The 19,124-nt window shown below is 42.1% G+C and overlaps 1 protein-coding gene across 23 annotated transcripts in view; it reads left to right on the top strand.

Moving 5' to 3' along the window:
• Window positions 1-19,124, top strand: part of THADA (THADA armadillo repeat containing) — a 335,209-nt gene that overhangs the window by 173,791 nt on the left and 142,294 nt on the right. For 18 of the 23 annotated variants that reach the window (XM_086327224.1, XM_086327229.1, XM_086327233.1 and 15 more), the window contains one exon: window positions 7,658-7,826. The exons of 4 other annotated variants lie outside the window; for them this stretch is intronic. In XM_086327224.1, the coding sequence (XP_086183350.1) occupies window positions 7,658-7,826 (169 nt within the window). Of the gene's footprint in view, window positions 1-7,657; window positions 7,827-8,048; window positions 8,268-19,124 lie in introns of those variants that run through there. One more of the 23 variants, XM_086327236.1, reaches the window with a different exon arrangement.

The raw sequence follows: 19,124 nt of genomic DNA on the forward strand, positions 1-19,124 counted from the left end.
ATAGTATAACCTGTGGCCTCAGCCTACTTCTTCCTACCCAGCCTTCAGAGATACCTGGTGAGGTAGGGTCATCTCACCTTTGAAGATTATCTATAGATGAAAAAAGGGAAAGTGAAAGTCACTCGGTCATGTCCGTCTCTTTGCAACTCCATGGACTGTAGAGTTCATGGGATTCTCCAGGCCCAAATACTGGAGTGGGTAGCAGTTCCCTTCTCCAGGGGATCTTCCCAACCCAGGGACTGAACCAGGGTCTCCTGCATCACAGGCAGATTCTTTACCAGCTGAGCCACCAGGGAAGCCCAAGAATACGGAATGGGTAGTCTATCCCTTCTCCAGTGGATCTTCCCGACCCAGGAATTGAACTGGGGTCTCTTGCATTGCAGGCAGATTCTTTACCAGCTGAGCGACCAGATGACCATTCCCTAAGGGCAGCTGGCCATGCTGTAGGAGAAACAGACCATAATGGCATACATTCTTGAATAAAGCTAGTGAGGGATTTGAGGAGAGGTCAGACATAGCTTCTTCAAACTCAGTTTAGTCCCTAAGATGCTGACACCTTGGTCAAGTAGGGGCATCTCGAGAAAGTGGATGATTATTTTCATCAGCAGCAGAGAGTCCCTTACATTCAAAATTACCTCCCCCACATTGCGATTAATGTTCTCTCAGCCATTCTGCCTTGTAAGGATTAAATGATGTAATACACGCAGAGCTTTTAACGATAGGTCTGGCCCTCCATAGATGCTTAGTAAATGTTAGTTACTATCATCATCATCTTTATTGTTCTGCTCCACAGTCTAACAATTAGGGACTGGCTGGTTCCATAAATCATTCATACCTCAATGTGATTAGGTTGAACCTGTTACTTTGGAAACATTTGGTGTTTTCAAGGCTCTGAGGATCTCGAGGCAGCTGCACTGTTCAAAGTCTTTGACTAAATTTTGCAGGTGGAGAAACCCTAATTAAAATGCAGGATCTGCCACTTGCTAGTTTTATGACTTTAGTATGTTGGGAAACCCTACTTTTCTCATCTTCAAATAGGGCTGATGATGCTGGCCTTATAATGAAGATTTAATATAAAGTGGTGTTTCTGAAGTCCATAGCCAGCTCTGGCACACAATAATCGTTTAATAAACCTCAGTTCCCTTCCTTTTGACTGCAGGCCTTGGGGGACAGTTTGGGTTCATGGGCAGAAAGGCATAGGGAGGGCACCACTTTCTTGTCAAACCCAAATCTTCCTTCTGTCTGACCCCACTTAGTCCCAGCGGGACCCTGATGACCACCCACCCTCCTTTCTGGGGGTCCCACTTCAGTTCCTCTACAGCAGCCTGTGTTCACTTCTCATGATCCCAGAAGGCACTGGCTGATTGGCCTGAATTTCCTACTAGATTCTACACTCCCCATGACCTGGGCAGTGATTCTCTCTGGTTCCCTCGTTCCTAATAACTCAGTATATGCTTTTGCTGGGCACTCAGTGGATGTCTCCATGCCTGACAGCTATGAGTGATGTCCAGCCACTTACCGGTAAAATGTTCCACCGGAATAGATTCAGAGGCTAAATATAAGAGAGAAACTCCTGAAAAAAAAGCTTAGCCACCACACTGTGAAACTGGATGATGTCAGAAGAATGATTTTTCCCTGCTCAGAATCGTGTATTCTAAAATTTCCAGGGCCCGCCAGGGTTCCTAAAGTCCGAAGGTATGTATCACTCTCCCTTGAAGATCCTTCATCTCCTCCAGGAAACGACTCGAACTCTCCCTCTTGTTCTCTTTTGTGCACCGCTTCACACCCTTGGATGTCCCCATGGGTACTGCTAACTGAGGATCGTGAGGCTGTCCGGCTGGCTCCCCCTGAGCTGACGCTTCCCTGTGACAGCGTCCTGTTCTCCATCCCCACATCTCTAAAGCAGAGTGCTTACCGGCCAGGCACAGTCACACTGTGTGCAAAGAAGCAACTGCAGATTCTTGACCTGGATCTGGGAAACTCTGCCCCAAGGGTTTTGAGCATGAGCCATGAACCTCCTAAAACTGGTGGGAAATTGTATGCGTATGCACGTAAATCTACTGTTCTGGTGAGAGAATCTACAGTTTACATTAGATTCTAAAAGGTTTTCATGAGTCTACGAATGTTAAAAAGGAAAAAACCCACTAATTTAGAGATTTTCCACATACTTGTAAATTCAGGCCCATGTTTTCATTAGCTGGGAGATATTTTTATGGTCCTCCAATACCCAGATGTGAGCTACAACTTGAAATAGCCCACAAGCTCCATCGCAGAGCCATGGATGGCAGTTCTGGTCTTGGAGCTACCGCTTATACATCATGGAGGGTTTTCTGAGCCTTTTGAGCTGCATTTTACTTTTTGTCCATTAACTGAGGTTTATAATGCCCTCATATCTTACAGGAATGCTGTATAGAGAGATAAGGGATGTGCAGGCATTTATAAGCTGCCAAGGGTTATACAATTGTGGAGTGCAGGTGTTACTATTACGAATGTGTCATCTCATGTTACACAGGGTCAGGAACACAGTAGGCAATTGATACATGTACGATTAAAATGAACATGGACAGGGTTTACTGAAGGGAGAGAGCTAGAGGTTTAAGACACCAGTGTCTGTGTTTTCTGCAGATTCTGTGAACGATTTAGTATTCAGGCCTAGAACACAGCTGGGGTACTGAGAAAATGCTTTCCAAACTATGATAATAGACGAAATGACCTTCGAGATTCAAAACCCATTTGTTTTGTTTTCCAGAGACTTAAAAGAGTAGAATTGAAACTTAAAAGAGTAGAAGCTGTCTCACCTTTTTCAGGAGGCCTCCAGAGTCATCCTTACAACTTTATCATGGAGGCAAAAAAAAAAATCCTCCTTGCCATCATATCATCAATTTATTGTTCTTTTCTGTTTTGAAATCCACCCTGAATATTCGTTAGAAGGACTGATGCTGAATCTGAAGCTCCAATACTTTGGCTACCTGACGCAAAGAGCTGATTCATTGGAAAAGAGCCTGATGCTAGTAAAGATTGAAGGCAAAAGGAGAAGGGGGCGGCAGAGGGTGAGATGGTTAGATAGCATCCCCGACTCAATGGAGATGAATTTTAGCAAACTCCAGGAGACAGAGGAGGACAGAGGAGCCTGGTGTGCTGCAGTCCATGGGGTCACATAGAGTTGGAGACGACTGAGTGACTGAGTACCAACAGCAGCAGCATTCACACCGCAGTCTTAATTCTCTCATTGGGGCCACAGAGAGGCCTGCCATTTCTAGACTATACTGATCCCATTGTAACAGAGGCATGGCACATTATTGAAACTGTATTTTCAAAGTACCTTCCTCCTTGGGATGTTCTCATAGACACCATCTCACTGGGGATAGATAACTGCCATTACTGTCTGCACAACAGATCCAGAGAGGTTCCTACAACTTGTCCAAGTCACAAACCCCAGTGTCCAAAACAGGATGATGTATTCCTAAAGATCATCTCTGCCTGATTTTGGCACCTTTGCTGAATCAAAACTAGAAAATTCTATGGGAAAGATAGATTTTCACTTCAAATATATTCCATTTAGAGCTGAAAAGACTATTTATATCCCCTCACACTCCAGGCCATGTATACCTGAAGAAAAGCTAGATCTCATCACACCCACTTCGACACCTCAGTTCAGTTGCTCACTCATGTCTGACTCTGTGACCTTATGGACTGCAGCATGCCAGGCTTCCCTGTCCATCACCACCTCCCAGAGCTTACTCAAACTCATGTCCATCAAGTCGGTGATGCCATCCGATCATCTCATCCTCTGTCGTCCCCTTTTCCTCCTGCCCTCAGTCTTCCCCAGCATCAGGATCTTTTCCAGTGAGTCAGTTCTTCACATCAGGTGGCCAAAGTATTGGAGTTTCAGCTTCAGCATCAGTCCTTCCGATGAATGCTCAAGACTGATTTCCTTTAGGATGGACTGGTTTGATCTCCTTGCAGTCCAAGGGACCCTTAAGAGTCTTCTCCAACACCACAGTTCAAAAGCATCAATTCTTCAGTGCTCAGCTCTCTTTATGGTCCAGCTCTCACATCCATACATGACTACTGCCATAGATTTGACTAGACGGACCTTTGTCAGCAAAGTAATGTCTCTACTTTTTAATATTCTGTCTAGCTTGGTCATGGCTTTCCTTCTAAGGAGCAAGCGTCTTTTAATTTCATGGCTGCAGTCACCATCTGCAGTGATTTTCAAGCCCTCCAAAATTAAGCCGGTCACTGTTTCCACTGTTTCCCCATCTATTTGCCATGAGGTGATAGGACCAGATGCCATGATCTTAGTTTTTTGAATATTGAGTTTTAAGCCAGCTTTTTCACTCTCCTCTTCCACTTTCATCAAGAGGCTCTTCAGTTCCTCTTCACTTTCTGCCATAAGAGTGGTGTCATCTGCATATCTGAGGTTACTGATATTTCTCCCGGCAATCTTGATCCCAGCTTGTGCTTCATCCAGTCCAGCATTTTGCATGATGTACTCTGCATATAAGTTAAATAAGCAAGATGACAATATACAGCCTTGACGTACTCCTTTCCCAATTTGGAACTGGTCTATTGTTACATGTCCGGTTCTAACTGTTGCTTCTTGACCTGCAAACAGATTTCTCAGGAGGCAGGTCAGGTGGTTTGGTATTTCCATCTCTTTCAGAATGTTCCACAGTTTGTTGTGATCCACACAGTCAAAGGCATGGGCGTAGTCAATAAAGCAGAAGTAGATGTTTTTCTGGAACTCTCTTGCTTTTTCTATGATCCAACAGATGTTGGCAATTTGATCTCTGGTTCCTCTGCCTCTTCTAAATCCAGCTTGAACATCTGGAAGCTCTCGGTTCACATACTCTGGAAGGTTCATGTACATCTGGAAATTTCTTGTTTCATAAAAAAAGCCTTCCTCAGTGATCAATGGAAAGAAATAGAGGGAAACAATAGAATGGGAAATACTAGCGATCTTTTCAAGAAAATTTGAGATACAAAGGGAAAGATGGGCAAAATAAAGAACAGAAGCGGTATGGACCTAATAGAAGCAAAAAATATTAAGACGAGGTGGTAAGAATACACAGAACTGTACAAAAAAGATCTTAATGACCCACATAACCACAATCGTATGATCACTCACTCAGAGCCAGACATCCTGGAATGCAAAGTCAAGTGGGCCTTAGGAAGTATCACTACGAGCAAAGCTAGTAGAAGTGATGAAATTCCAGTTGAGCTATTTCAAGTCCTAAAAGATGATGCTGTAAAAGTGCTGCACTCAATATGCCAGCAAATTTGAAAAACTCAGTAGCCACAGGACTGGAAAAGGTCAGTTTTCATTCCAATCCCTAAGGTACTGCCAAAGAATGTTCAAACTACCGCACAGTTGCACTCATCTCACATGCTACCAAAGTAATGTTCAAAGTTCTCCAAGCCAGGTTTCAACAGTATGTGAATCAAGAATTTCCTGTCCTTAAAGACTGACAAAACAGTATCCTGGAAATTTTTTTTTTAACTTGATAGTTGTGTGTGTGTGTGTGTGTGTAGTAGAATCTGTCCTTGCATTTAAACAATTTGCCATGAGAGAGGAGTTTTAAATTGCATTTAGTCATTGCTTTAGAATGAATGGTACTTAATTAAATATTACTTTAAAAATCGGCTTCTCCTCTTTTTCTGTAATTGCATTACTTTTTTGAGGGGCAGTTTTGTTTTGCTCTTTAACCTGATTGTGTGCATTTGGAAAGTACCCTAGTACAGAGTATCAGAAAGCAGAAAATTCTGGCACTTCTCCGACTTTCCATTCTTTCTCCTGTATGGATGCCAGATTCCTTTGGGAAATCATCATTTGTAAAAGGTCAGGAGCAAAAGCAGGGGGATTCTTTAGTGTATGGTTTCTGCTAATTAGAAACTAAACATCTGTAACCATGTCAGAATTATTTGTATTTGAAAAGAAACATTTATACACAAGTGCTTTTTCAGTAACATAAAGCACACTATAACACAAAGTATTATGTGTCAGAGGGGTGGGGGGACAGACAGCCCAGGAAGCTTCTGACAGATGGCTGTACTGGATGAGGTCATTTGCTAATTAAATCTCAGAGCTTTTTCAGAGTATTTTCTTTTCTCCATCAATTGAAGTTTTCTCACTCACTGCCCCACTATGCGCCCCTCCCCACCCCCACCATGGCCAAAGCAGACATTTGACTCCTTTTGCCAATTACAGATCAAATGTTTAATCATTTTAAAGGGAAGATACGTGAGAAAATGGATGAGTTGGCAAAGTCCAGTCAAAACCATTGGGAAATCTCTAGCTCTCTACTGTAGCCTTCGTCTTTGGTGTCTGCTCACATCGTGTTGTAAGGTGAGCTATTCTCCATCCTGGAAGTGTGTGCTGATTGTCCCATCCCTAGCCTGCTGTCTTAGGGGGAAAAATGACACAGTGTTTTGACTTATCCTGTACCTCTTTCTCTTCTTTCCCTGCTTTCTCCTACCTATCCTTCTCCCCAAGATGAAATTTTGCTGAGATCATTACATTTGTACAGAACTTATATCTGTACTTTTACGGCCATATTAAGATACATGTCAGTGATGCCTCTGAAGTGTTACACTTTAGTCAGGGCTTTATCTCTCTATATGCTAAGCATCAATGGCCCCATGGGCCTAATGGTCCAGATCTTGCCAGTCATTTTTTTCTTGGAATATTGATTAATTTTGGGAAAAAGATAAGAGGCCATCTCTTTCCCCTGCAGAGTCTGCTGTCTTCTGTCTTCCCCATTCTTGTCTTGGCATTTAAGACATTTATATAAGTTGAATTTTTTTTTTTAATGGGCTGAAAGATCTTTAAGTCTTGAGGGTTCTAGTCAAGAATTTATTTAAGCTAAGACTTAACCATATTGGGCTTTCCTTTCAATTAAGACTGTGAAGGCCCTCAGGTGCACAGTTTCAACAAAATGGTTGTGGACTCTCAGGTTCCAAGTGTTTACAGAAAAGCGGCCTGTAGATGACTTGCCTTTCTAATCACCTCTGTAGAATCTCAAAATAACCTCTTGTCCATGACTTTCACTTACTTAGGAACTGGCTTCTCTCCAAGCTCTTTGGGTGTGAGGCAAGGACTTGGTGACTCAAGGGTCTATCTCTTGTTCTCTTGACAATAAATTCAGAGCCTGTATTTGGCCATTTCAGACACTTTTTCAGACACTCCCCAGTCTGGCCTGACCCACTTCTCAGCCTGCAGTTCCACTGCTCTTCATGAACCTGATTTAGCCAGACACATTTAACTATACTATACCTCAGGTGTTTCTACCCTTGCTTTATGTAACTGTCCCTGGTTGAAACTGCCTGGTTTCTTTTGGCATACTTGAATCACACTTGCCTTCCTGATTTCCACCCTTTGCAATACGACAGCCCACAGCCTACAACCTGTGGTAGAACCATAGATGTTAATGATGTTTATGAAAAGAGCAGAGTCACCCGTAGAACTAATATAAACAAAGAAACAAAAAATCATTTGAAATCAGGGCAGTATAAAAACATCATTTGGAATCGGAAGCAACTCCTTCCCCTGTTCCTGCCGTGGGATGTCTCAGCCAGAGCTAGAGAGAACATCAGCATGTGCGAAGTGTGGATGTAGACATGTGTATGGAATGGTCTTGTGTTTGTCTCCTCTCAGATGTGGTCACTCACCTGTCTACCGTTCCCGTGAAATGGCAGCGCGTGCCTTGGTCCCGTTTGTTATGATGGACGAAATCCCTAATACCATCCAAACTCTGTTGGCCAAACTCCCCGACTGCACTGACCAGTGTTTCCGGCAAAACCATATTCATGGGACACTTCTCCAAGTAAGTAAAGTCAGTCTTTATGACTTCTGTCAAATAACTGCAAGCTGAACTTTGGTGCTGTTAGCAGCTGACGATTTGATACACAGACTTTTCACTTTATGCGTAGAAGTGTTTTCTAATGCTGAAAGAACAGGTATTTCCTAGGGGTGCTTTTTTCATCATAAACATGAATGCAGTGTCACAGTGTGACTCAGTCAGAACATCTTTTGCATTAAAACCTAGGTTTTCTATGGCCTGCTTTTCCATCTGGCTTTCCTCTCTGAAGAAGTTGTGTCTTTTCCATCAAGTATGCCTGAAGAACATTCTGGGCCACTCCCTGTTCACAGTAAAGTTGCGAGCATTCCTTGATACACATCAGGCAGCTTTGTACCTTAAATGTCAAACCCTTCTTTCCTATTTTCTCTGTGCTACAGGCAGACTTCTCTTTTGAATAAATAAGCAAAATGACTTACTGCTTTTAACTTAACATTTCTTCTAGGCAAGACTCAAGGACAATAAATGATTGAGAAATAGGCTTCTTATTGGAACAGTCCTTTTTAAACCCCGGCTGTAAATATGGGGATAGGTTGGTATTAGTGGGGTCTGCTGTTCATGTGGCTGGTGTGGAGCAGGGCTGGGATGGGATTTAAATATCAGGTCATGCTTCTGATTTGTGAACAGATTTGAGAGATGGCCTTGAGATCCAAATATATGTTGTAACCCTTCTAGGGTGGCCGGTCTCAAACTGGTCTCAAGATCTCCTCACCCTCTTGAAAGTTTCTGAGCATCCCAAGTGGCTTTTGTCTATCGATAGTTAATTAGAAACTAAAACAGAAAATAAAACACAGGAACTCATGAGCACACATTCCATTAGTCATTAGAGGGGTGACATCATCACACACCTTGTAGCCTCTGGCAAACTCCACTGTACACTTGGGAGAGAATGAGAATGAAAGAGGAAAGTAATGTCTCAGTGTCATTTTGAAAATAGTTTAATTTTGCAGATCTCCTGAAAAGATGGTGCAACTCCCAAGCATCCCAGACCAGATGCTCTGGCCTCTGTTATGTGCATTATGGATCGTTGGTGGTTTCTTCAGTACAAACTCCTAAGCACTCATCTCCCTTGGTCCTCACTGTATCCCTGTGAGGAAGAGGGGTAGGGGTCATTATCTTGGTTATAAAGATGGTACCCTGAGGCCCACACAGTTCTGTGCGACTCCGCTGTTTCTTTGAAGGGAATCTGTAGTAATGAGTCATGCAGAACAGGCTTTTCAGAGATGCATAGGGGATGCAGCTGAGTTAGAAGGAAGGTTCAGATTGTCAGGGGGCATCCAGTTTTCTTTATTGAAGAGCCACTCTTGGCCAAACTTAGAAGCAGTCAGATTGACATTGTTTCTTTGGCTCTGCCACCAGCGGTACAAATGGGCCTCCCAGCCTCATTCCCCATACTCACCTCTAAAAGGTCTGGCTTGCATTCTGCCAGTCTGTCCAGCAACAACATATAGTCTTTTACTCTGTCTCTGGGCTGCCTTTGCTATTCTCAAAGTCACTTCTTCTGCTGCAAAATATGTGAAACACTGTGGGAAAGTCAAAACCCTCTAACGCTGGGGTGCTTGTGGCTATTGCTCTTGTTCCTGAGTGTTAGGGAAATGAATGGCTTGTTGGAAAAAACAACACATATATGGGTGTTGGGTGCTCGGTATTGTGTTTGTGTTTGTCAAACAGATTCCTGTCTTTACCGAGATTGGCTTATACCCTGGTTGCAAAAAGGAAGTCAAAGGCATGTGAAAATCTTTTTGTCATGTCTATTCGGGTGTCTCATCTGTGTTGCAATAGTTCTGTTTCACTCTGTTGTTCTTTGTGGGGAAAGCAGGAGGGGTTAAGATGGGGAGGGCTCTCTGTCTTATTCCCTCCTGTAGCATATAGATTCCTTCTCTGCATAAAGCTACCTTTGAAATCCGTAAAAGTCCTGCACCTGGAAAAGCGATATTAGGGCTTGAAAGGAATAGTCATCTCCATGGGACTTTCAGAGCCAGCTAAGTAAATAGAAAGTTGTTATTTTTTTCAAAAGCAGGAAATCATTTTGTAATCAGAAAACAAATTCTTTCACAGAACATTTTCTTGAATTATAAATCTTGACATCTTTGAAAAATGTTTACATAAATACATTAAACCTCAGAGTTATCTCTGTAGTATACCTTGCAAATAAGAAATATGCTGAGCTCTGAATTTGGGGCAACTGTGGAAGAAAGACTCAAATTATAGGACATGAAAAAAAGGAAAGAACATGTGGGATTTGTTCCTTAATCATTTTCAAAACCAGAGGCTCGTAATTGCCATATTGAAATGGATGTTAAGTAACACACGTCAGAAAAGGTGAGATTATCCTGCAGGTTCACTAGAGCCAGTGGTAAATGACATTAAATCTCAATAAAGACTAGATAAGAGCCACGGACATTACCTCATTTGGGAACAACACTGGCAGGGCTACCCTGTCTTTTAAGTAAAATTAAACATCTGTTCTTGTTGCCAGAATTCTTCACACTGGGGACTTGACATTATTGCTAGGTTACTTATCACTCCCAAGAAATCGTGTTGGAGTTCACAAAGTTCTCTTGTAGGGAGGAAGAGTTTGGCCAACAATCATGAGGAAATATTTATTCTGGTTCTTGGGTACTTAACTCACCTCTGGTTGTTTCATAAGGAAATATATACTATTTGAAGTCAAAGATTGAATTCTAAAGTTTTTTCACTTCCTGCCCATTTCAGTTATTTTTCCTATGGTATAGACATATAAAAAGTGATCCTTGCTCTTTCTTTAATTAAGCTCTTTTATTTGGGTAAGCCGAAGTGGGCAGTTGAGGAAATTCAGCTGCTATTAAAGCAGAAAAACCACTTTTGCATTTATATGTATGTTCTAGGCAAAGATATTCTTTTTTTCTTCAGTTAATCCAAATAATCTCCATAATTCTACACGTCCCTTTCCTGGAATTACATTGTCTCCATCTTTACCAGCAGAATCTGTTGAATACTTTAATTCTTTTATTTCAGCTCCCTAAATTTGGAGCCTTGATTTCTGCACTTTGAGAATTCTGGGTTTAAAAGATTCTACTTTTCTAGTTACAGAGCTGAGCAGGATTGCTGTATCCTTGGGTTGACATGAAATATTAACCAGGGATGGGCTTCAGATAGCCTAGGCCCACACACTATCACACACACACACACACACACACACACACGTGCACACACCCACCCACCATTCTCTGTGTTTCTGATGAGGAAATTGAGGTGAGCCTGGGAAAGAGAAAGTCACAGAGATAATCAGGGTACAGAGAAGACATTAAAGCCTGCGCTCCTTAGTGTTTAGAACTTGCTGCCTCCCTGATAGTTATGTGAATAATGACTTTTTATGCCTAGGGGAACCAAATCAAGAATCTATCTTTGCTCTGTTTTTAATCCCTTATCACTCAATTAGTCTACTTAAGTCTAATTTGATATACTACAACACTGGAAACAAAAAAGTCCATCCATATTATATAGAGGGACAAAGGATGCCAGTGAAATCCTGCAAAGCTACAACTGGTAAAAGACCTTTCAAAGTACTTATTGTACCTTCGTTCCCTCTGCTCATCTCTTTCCCATCATTTCTCTTTGGTCTCCCATTTAATACTCCTAACCTAGAAATACAGAATCCTCAGGACCTAGGTCATAGCCAGGTTCACAGTTGCCACACCTCTGTCTTCCTTAAGGGTGTAACAAAGCCTCTCAAACTTGGGCAACCATATAGGTCCTAGGCCTGGGAGCTGCTGGGACCGTGTAAAAGTGGTCAAGATTGAATTCAGTTCACTGTGGAATGCCTGCCCTGTTCTAGGCTCAGTGAAATCATGAGTTTGCCTTTAAGGCTTTTACCTCCCAGTGTGGGGAGCTGTGGGCTAGAAGCCAAGTGAGCCAGTTAAACCCTCAGGGACTAGGGAGCATATGAATAACAGAAACAAAGATATGGCAAAAGATGAAGGCATCAGTCTTAAAAGGAGGCTGAAGCTAAGGCATTTCTGCTTTAGTTCTGTAACACCCTCATAGACTCTGTGTTAGGGCCAGAGTTAAGATCTTTAAGGGGGTGGATACAGGGGTCTGGGCTGGGAGAGACAGCACAAAGACAAAAACAGAGGTAGATCTTGGTGTTACCTTTGTGGAAAAGAAAAGCAGAACACCAAGAAAGAAAACTGATGGGCCACTTTGGTCAGCTAGTTGTCTGAAGGAATCACTGTTCAGGAAAGAGGAATAAGACCAACCACCCTTTTTTCTCTGCTGTAAAGAGAAGCAGTGGAAACAAATAAAAAGTCAGTAATGGAGGTGGCCTTAAGTATAAATTCTGCTGGAGTTTTCTGAATAGGAAATGAATGTTTTTAGGGGAAAAAAAAAGTTTTTACTAGTACTGTTGCACCAAAACCCATGAGTAAGTAGAATTTGGAAGAATGATCAATTCCGTCTTTTCAAATGTGACCATATAATACAGCACCTTATGCTTGAAGAATTTTAACATCTTTCTCATATTTCTTAAAAGTGCAAAATTGTGAAACATAAAGTAGAAATTCTCTCTAGCTGTCCAGAGATGAAACATTCCTTGACAGATTCCACTTGGTGACCTAAGCTTGGCCTGTCTCCGTTGTTTATTTTCTACACAGAAAATAGAATCTCGGAATGGAAAATCAAAAACAAAAGATGAAATTATGCTGATGTTGTAAGTTATAAATGGACGGCTGGTCAGTGTGCTTTTTTTTCTGGAATGAGTCATGAAGAAAGGCTCACTCTTGTCACTAGTGGCCAGATTTACTCATTCTTTCTGAGTACTTGTGTTCCTGTGAAAGGAGAAGAATCTAAATTGCTAGGTCCCCAGTCCAAGAAACACTAAGGCAGAGCTTCACATGGCTGTACGTGTAAGTCTTTATTGACTCCTTCAGCACCCAGGGAGTCTGAGTGAAGCCTCCAGGGGCTGGAGGCTCCAGGCAGTCACCTGCAGCGTCTCTTTATCTCCAAGTGCCAAAGAAAGGTTATATTCTGCAAGTGTCTTGATGTGAAAAGGATTGGGAAGCCCTGGGCCCTTAAGTTCAAACAAACCAACCAACCAACTAGACCTTGTTAAATCTTACCTTTTGGCAATATATTTCTATCTGGATATAAGCCCAGAAAAGTCATTTTTAATTAAAATGCTTCTCTTGAAGATGAATTAATCCCTTCCTTATAAATATCGAAAGGCTTTGATTTGATGTGTGTTATTTAGGGAGCCTGTTCTGGGTGTGGCGGACAGCTTTTAGCTGCCAGGTCTGGAACACTGACGGTAGTACACCGTGGCCATCGCTCGCCAACGTCCCGTCGCTGTTTTCCAGTGCTCTGTACTGACTGTATCAGCCAGGGGTGTGCAGAGTTCAGAGGCTTTCCAGTTGCTGGATCCCCTGGCTTTTGTACTGTTTGGAATTAGAGATGGGGAAGTAATGGTAGAACAGAGTATACGTACGTAAGTATGTAGATATAACACACACACACATACATATACACATGTATAGAAATGCCAGTTATTGAGAGAGAGTGTGTGTGTTTATATGTTTGAGGGGGAGGTGTATGTATTGAGGTTCTATGGCGGCTCTTCTGAACGAAGGATATTAATCCCATCACAGTGATGAGAAAACTGAGAGCAACAGAGGTTATGCATTTGACTAGTTAGGCAAGGATAAATGGTCAAAATGTAGCTGGGAGTTAAAGCAACTTCTCTGGAAGAGGGAAAAAACATTTTTGGGCTAGAGTGACTCTCTCCAGGGCTTTCAAGGTGTGGGGTAAAGTGGAAGCTGACACCATCTATTTGTTCGTTCATTCAGCTGTTGACTGAGCACTGCTCTAGGTGCTTAGAATACATCAGAGAATAAAAGAGACAGACCTTGGCTTCAAGGATCACAGCTCTCAAAGAGTGTACATTCTAGAGGCAGGGAGACAGGCAATAATAAATGGTATTATAAGAAAACTTACTCCATAGTGGCTGTACTAGTTTGCATTCCCACCAACAGTGTAAAAGGGTTCCCTTTTCTCCACACCCTCTCCAGCATTTATTGCTTGTACACTTTTGGATCGCAGCCATTCTGATTGGTGTGAAATGGTACCTGGTGGATTCATGTTGATGTATGGCAAAACCAATACAATATTGTAAAGTAATTAGCCTCCAATTAAAATAAATAAATTTAAATTAAAAAAAAGAAAGCAAACTTACTCTAATTTATTGTATGAAGTATAATAAATAGGTATGTCATTTATTAAGAAGTAATCACTGCTGTAGACCAAAGGGGCAAGTAGGATAAGGAGAATCAGGAATTGGTGAGCAAGGAGGGCAGACAGCAGTATTTAATGCATCACAACAGTCATTTTGAAGAGGTAAGTCTTGAGCAAATCCCACCAAGAGACAAAGGAAAATGTTATTATTTTTTAAAATAAAGAATAAACATCTTTTCTCCAGAAATTGGGTTGGTTACACATGTGTATATATTCAAGACTGAAAATCCCCTGGAGAAGGGAAAGGCTGCCCACTCCAATATTCTGGCCTGGAGAATTCCATGGACTACAGTCCATGGGATCGAAAAGAGTCGGACACGACTGAGCAACTTTTACTTTACTTGTAATCATGGGAAGTGCCTGTAGAGTGGGCACTGGTGGATACGCAGGCCAGAGCGATGTTGTTACATAGAAGCTTGCATGCTTTATAAGGTCCCCATGCTGTATGTGCAGGTTATGGGGGACTGTTTGACGTCCTTTCCCTACAGAATCACAGTCTGTCTTGGTTCCTGTGAGCTTAGGCAAATCTGAAAGTATCACATTGCCTCTTCCCTCTCTAGAATGATCCTTACCCTAACTGTCTGTGGCTGGGCCTTAGAGATAAGGAGTAAATGTGGAGAGAGTTTGTTTGTTCTCTTACTTAGCAGATAGCTATTGCGTAGGGATTTTTGTTTGTTTGGGTTTGGGGAAAGATTTGTTTGTTTTTGTTTTGGCCAGGCAGCATGGCATGCAGGATCTTAGTTCCCCTGACCAGAGACTGAACCCATGCCCCCTGCAGTAGAAGTACAGAGTCTTAACCACTGGACAGTGAGGGAAGTCCTATTGTGTGGTTATTAAGTGCATAACACTCAGCTAGGTTCTCTGGAGAATACAAAGAAAAGTTAATATGTGACATGTTTTCTGCCCTCAAGAGGCTTGTGAGCTGCCATGGAAAACAAGCCATCCACGCCGCAGACGCTGCCCAGAGACACGCTGTTCTAGGCAGGTGGTCAAGAACGCATGTCTGAGAGGAGAGCTCAAAGAGGCTTGGGAAGAACCTTTCAATTAGTTTTCTGTGGTGGAGACAAGGGGCTTGGTGAGAGCCAAGGCACGGAGGAGGGCAATGCAGAAGCTTTTTGCAGAGGAAGTGAGGAGACGAGTCAGGTCTCAGAGTGCACTGGGGAGCCATGGTATGCCTAGCCCCTAAAGCGTGGTGTGTAAGGCAGTAAAGTGTGTGCAGGAGCATGTTAGTATGTTGTTTCTTGTCTGTCTGCTTTTTAACTACTATTTATATCAGGTGTATCACATACACAGTGTATTAATGAGGCCCTATATAATTTCTGAATAAGTCTGCAGAAGCCAGGAGCATGTGCTCAAAGAGGGCATTCTATGCGGTGAGGAAGAGCAGAGGCTTCGGGGCCAGCTTGTCTGGGTCCCTGCTCCGCTGCTTGCTAGCTGTGCTGTGTTCATTGAGTTGATTTCCGTGCCTCTACTTGTTCCTCTGTAAATGGGCAGATAAAACTACCTTCTAGTTTGCCTGTGAGGATTAAATGAATGAACTAATACATGGGTCATGCATTCCAAGGTCTCCAGCATGTAGTAAGTGGTCAGTGCCTGCTGGTTATTATTACTTTTTGGCGCTGCAGCTGCCACCACTATGACCACCACCGGGTTAGGGGTTTATGATCCAAAAAATGTGAGGACCACTGATTCAGATGGCAAGGAAAGGATGTTGAGCTACAGAAAACTGGGCTTCAGAAAAATTAATGTTGTGTGTCAAAATAGTAATGTAATAATCTCTATTGATACTTGAGTGTGTGCGTAAGAGAGAAATAAGTCTATTTTCAGCGATTTTGACTTTACGTGTTAGCATGCTTCACAAAGACGTTCATCAGCTCAGTCAGCATTCTGTACCTTCCTGTAGATCACACTGAAGATGATAAGAGCTCAGATTAGTTCTGATTTTCAAGGGCTGAGTTCCTGCCTTTCAGGTTGTTTTTCCTTGCACCTGTTTTGTTTTGAATTACACCGCCTCCCCCAGACCCCATCAGAAACCCAAGGAAAGGAGCACTGTCACACCGTGCCAGACCAAGGAGTCTTTTACCATTTGAAGGGGGAGATTTGACGTTCATAACGAGAAAGGGAAATGCAGGATCCTCCTAGACAGATTAATCTAGCGCTTTTCCAAGTTCGTTTTTCATCTTGGAAGACACACCTTCCATCCCCTTCCAGCCGTATTGTTTGAGGCTTTTTGTGACAGAAGATAATTCTGGATGTACTCTAAGAACAGAGCACAACAAAACACCGCACTGTGGGCACTCTTTCAAGCTCCTGTCATTTCCAGGATTCCTATAAATATCAGTCCCATTAGGGGATTCAGTTTGTTTGGTGGGCCTCCATCCCGTGAAAACAGTATTATTTGCTGTTTGTTTTTGGTTCTGCCAATCTAACAGGCAAAAGGAACGCCTCGTTGTTTCTGTGAGGGAAGCATTTTTGAGCTTGCAGAGCACATGTACTCATTGCATAGCCCTGGAGTTTATTTAGAGCACCAAATGCATTTCAGTTACCAAGGACTCAGTTGGCTCTTCAGAAGAACTGTGGTTGAGAATAGCCAGACAATGTGACAGCCATCTTAGAGGGCTACAGTAAAATCCATCCCGGGCCTAAGAGATAGTTTAAATAAGCAATAAAAATCTTTCTGTTTTAAACCATGTTACTGTTCGTGACATTCTTATATTTCTCTGTACAGTTGACTCTTGAACAACAATGGGAGTTGGGGTGCTGACAGCGTTCAGTGGGAAACCCATACATAACTTTTAAAAAATAATAATTTATTTTAGGATTGCTGGGTCTTCATTGCTCGTAAGGCTTTTTTCTAGTTGCAGCGAGTGGGGGCTACTGTTCATTGCAGTGCTCGGGCTTCTCATTGCGGTGGCTTCTCTTGTTGCAGAGCACAGGCTCTAGGGCGTGTGGGCTTCAGTGGCTGCAGCACATGGGCTCAGAAGTCGCAACTCCACTCCCAGGCTCTAGAGCACAGGCTCAGTATTTGTGGCACACGGGCTTGGTTGCCTGGTGGCATGTGGCATCTTCCTGGACCAGGGATTGAACCCGTGTCTCCTTCATTGGCAGGCAGATTCTGAACCACTCAACCACCAGGGAAGCCCCACAAATAGCTTTTGACTCTACTTAATAGCCTGCTGTTGACTGGAAGCCTTAATGATAACACAGTCAAGTGACATATTTATAGATGTATTATATACTATATTCTTATGATTAGTAAGCTAGAAAAAAGAAAACATTACTAAGAAATCCTAAGGAAGAGAAAATGTATGTTTGTAGTTACTGCACTTTGTCGATACCATTAAGTGTGCATAGCCTGTTTACAAAATGAATCTTCTATCAATACCTACATCAATATTATATGATACGAAACACTAACACTAGGCATCAAAAATGAAAAGATAATGTGAAAAAGAAATTCACACTTATTTACAGGTATAGTGATTCATGCATTGATAACACAGAAACAGCAATGTGACTGTTTTGTGGTAGCCTCGCCTATACATTATGAATAGAACTGTTATGACCTATAGCATTAAAGTCATATTCATAATACAATGTCAAAAACATTACATTTTTTAAAAAACTGCTTACCAGTGATAATAGGTTGATAGCCTTGTTTCTCTAATTACTAGAGAGAAAGGTATACCATATGATAATGTAATTCTTTGAAAGCAAAGTTATAAAATGGTAAGAAAACTAACACATTATTAATTTTGTCTAACCATCTCATCCTCTGCTGCCCACTTCTCCTCCTGCCCTCAATCTTTCCCAGCATCAGGCTCTTTTCTAGTGAGTCAGCTCTTCGCATCAGGTGGCCAAAGTGTTGGAGCTTCAGCTTCAGCAACAGTCCTTCCAATGAATATCTAGAGTAGATTTCCTTGAGGATTGACTGGTTTGATCTCCTTCCTGTCCAAGGGACTCTCAAGAGTCTTCTCCAGCACCACACTTTGAAAGCATCAATTGTTTGGTGCTCAGCCTTTTTTATGGTCCAACTCTCACATCCATATGTGACTACTGGAAAAATCATAGCTTTGACTGTACAGACCTTTGTCAGCAAACTGATGTCACTGCTTTTTAGTACACTGTCTAGTGTGTTAAAAAGACACATTTCTAGTGTCTAGGTTTGTCATAGCTTTCCTTCCAAGGAGCATTTGTCTTTTAATTTCATGACTAAAGTTACCATCCACAGTGATTTTGAAGCCTAAGAAAAAATCTGTCACTGCTCTCACTTCTTCCCCATCTATTTGCAATGAAGTGATGGGACTGGATACCATAATCTTACTTTTTTAAATGTTGAGTTTCAAGCCAGCTTTTTCCCCCTCCATTTTCACCCTCATCAAAAGATTCTTTAGTTCCTCTTTACTTTCTGCCATTAGAGTGGTATCATCTACCTATCTGAGGTTGTTGATGTTTTTCCTGGAACCTTGATTCCAGCTTGTGATTCATCCAGCCCAGTGACCACAGGACTGGAAAAAGTCAGTTTTTATTCTAATCCCGAAGAAAGGCAATGCCAAAGAATGTCCCAACTAACATGCAGTTATTGTGCTCATTTTACATGCTAGCGAGGTTATGCTCAAAATCCTTCAAGCTAGGCTTCAGCAGTACATGAACTGAGAACTTCCAGATGTACAAGCTGGGTTTTGAAGAGCATTTCACGTGATGTACTCTGCATACAAATTAAATAGGCAGGGTGACAATATCCAGCCCTGTTATACTCTTTTCCCAATTTTGAACTAGTCAGTGGTTCCATGTCTGGTTTTAACTGTTGCTTCTTGACCTGCATACAAGTTTCTCAGGAGATAGGTAAGATGATCTGGTACTCCAGCCTGTTTTCCACAGTTTGTTGTTATCCTCACAGACAAAGGCTTTAGCATAGTCAATGAAGCAGAAATAGATGTTTTTATGAAACTCCCTTGCTTTCTCCAGGATCCAACAAATGTTGGCAATTTGATCTCTGGT

This window comes from Bos grunniens, chromosome 11 (genome assembly GCF_055505025.1).
Source record: "Bos grunniens cultivar Pamir isolate PY7600 chromosome 11, Bosgru_T2T1.0, whole genome shotgun sequence".
Taxonomy (NCBI): Eukaryota; Metazoa; Chordata; class Mammalia; order Artiodactyla; family Bovidae; genus Bos; species Bos grunniens.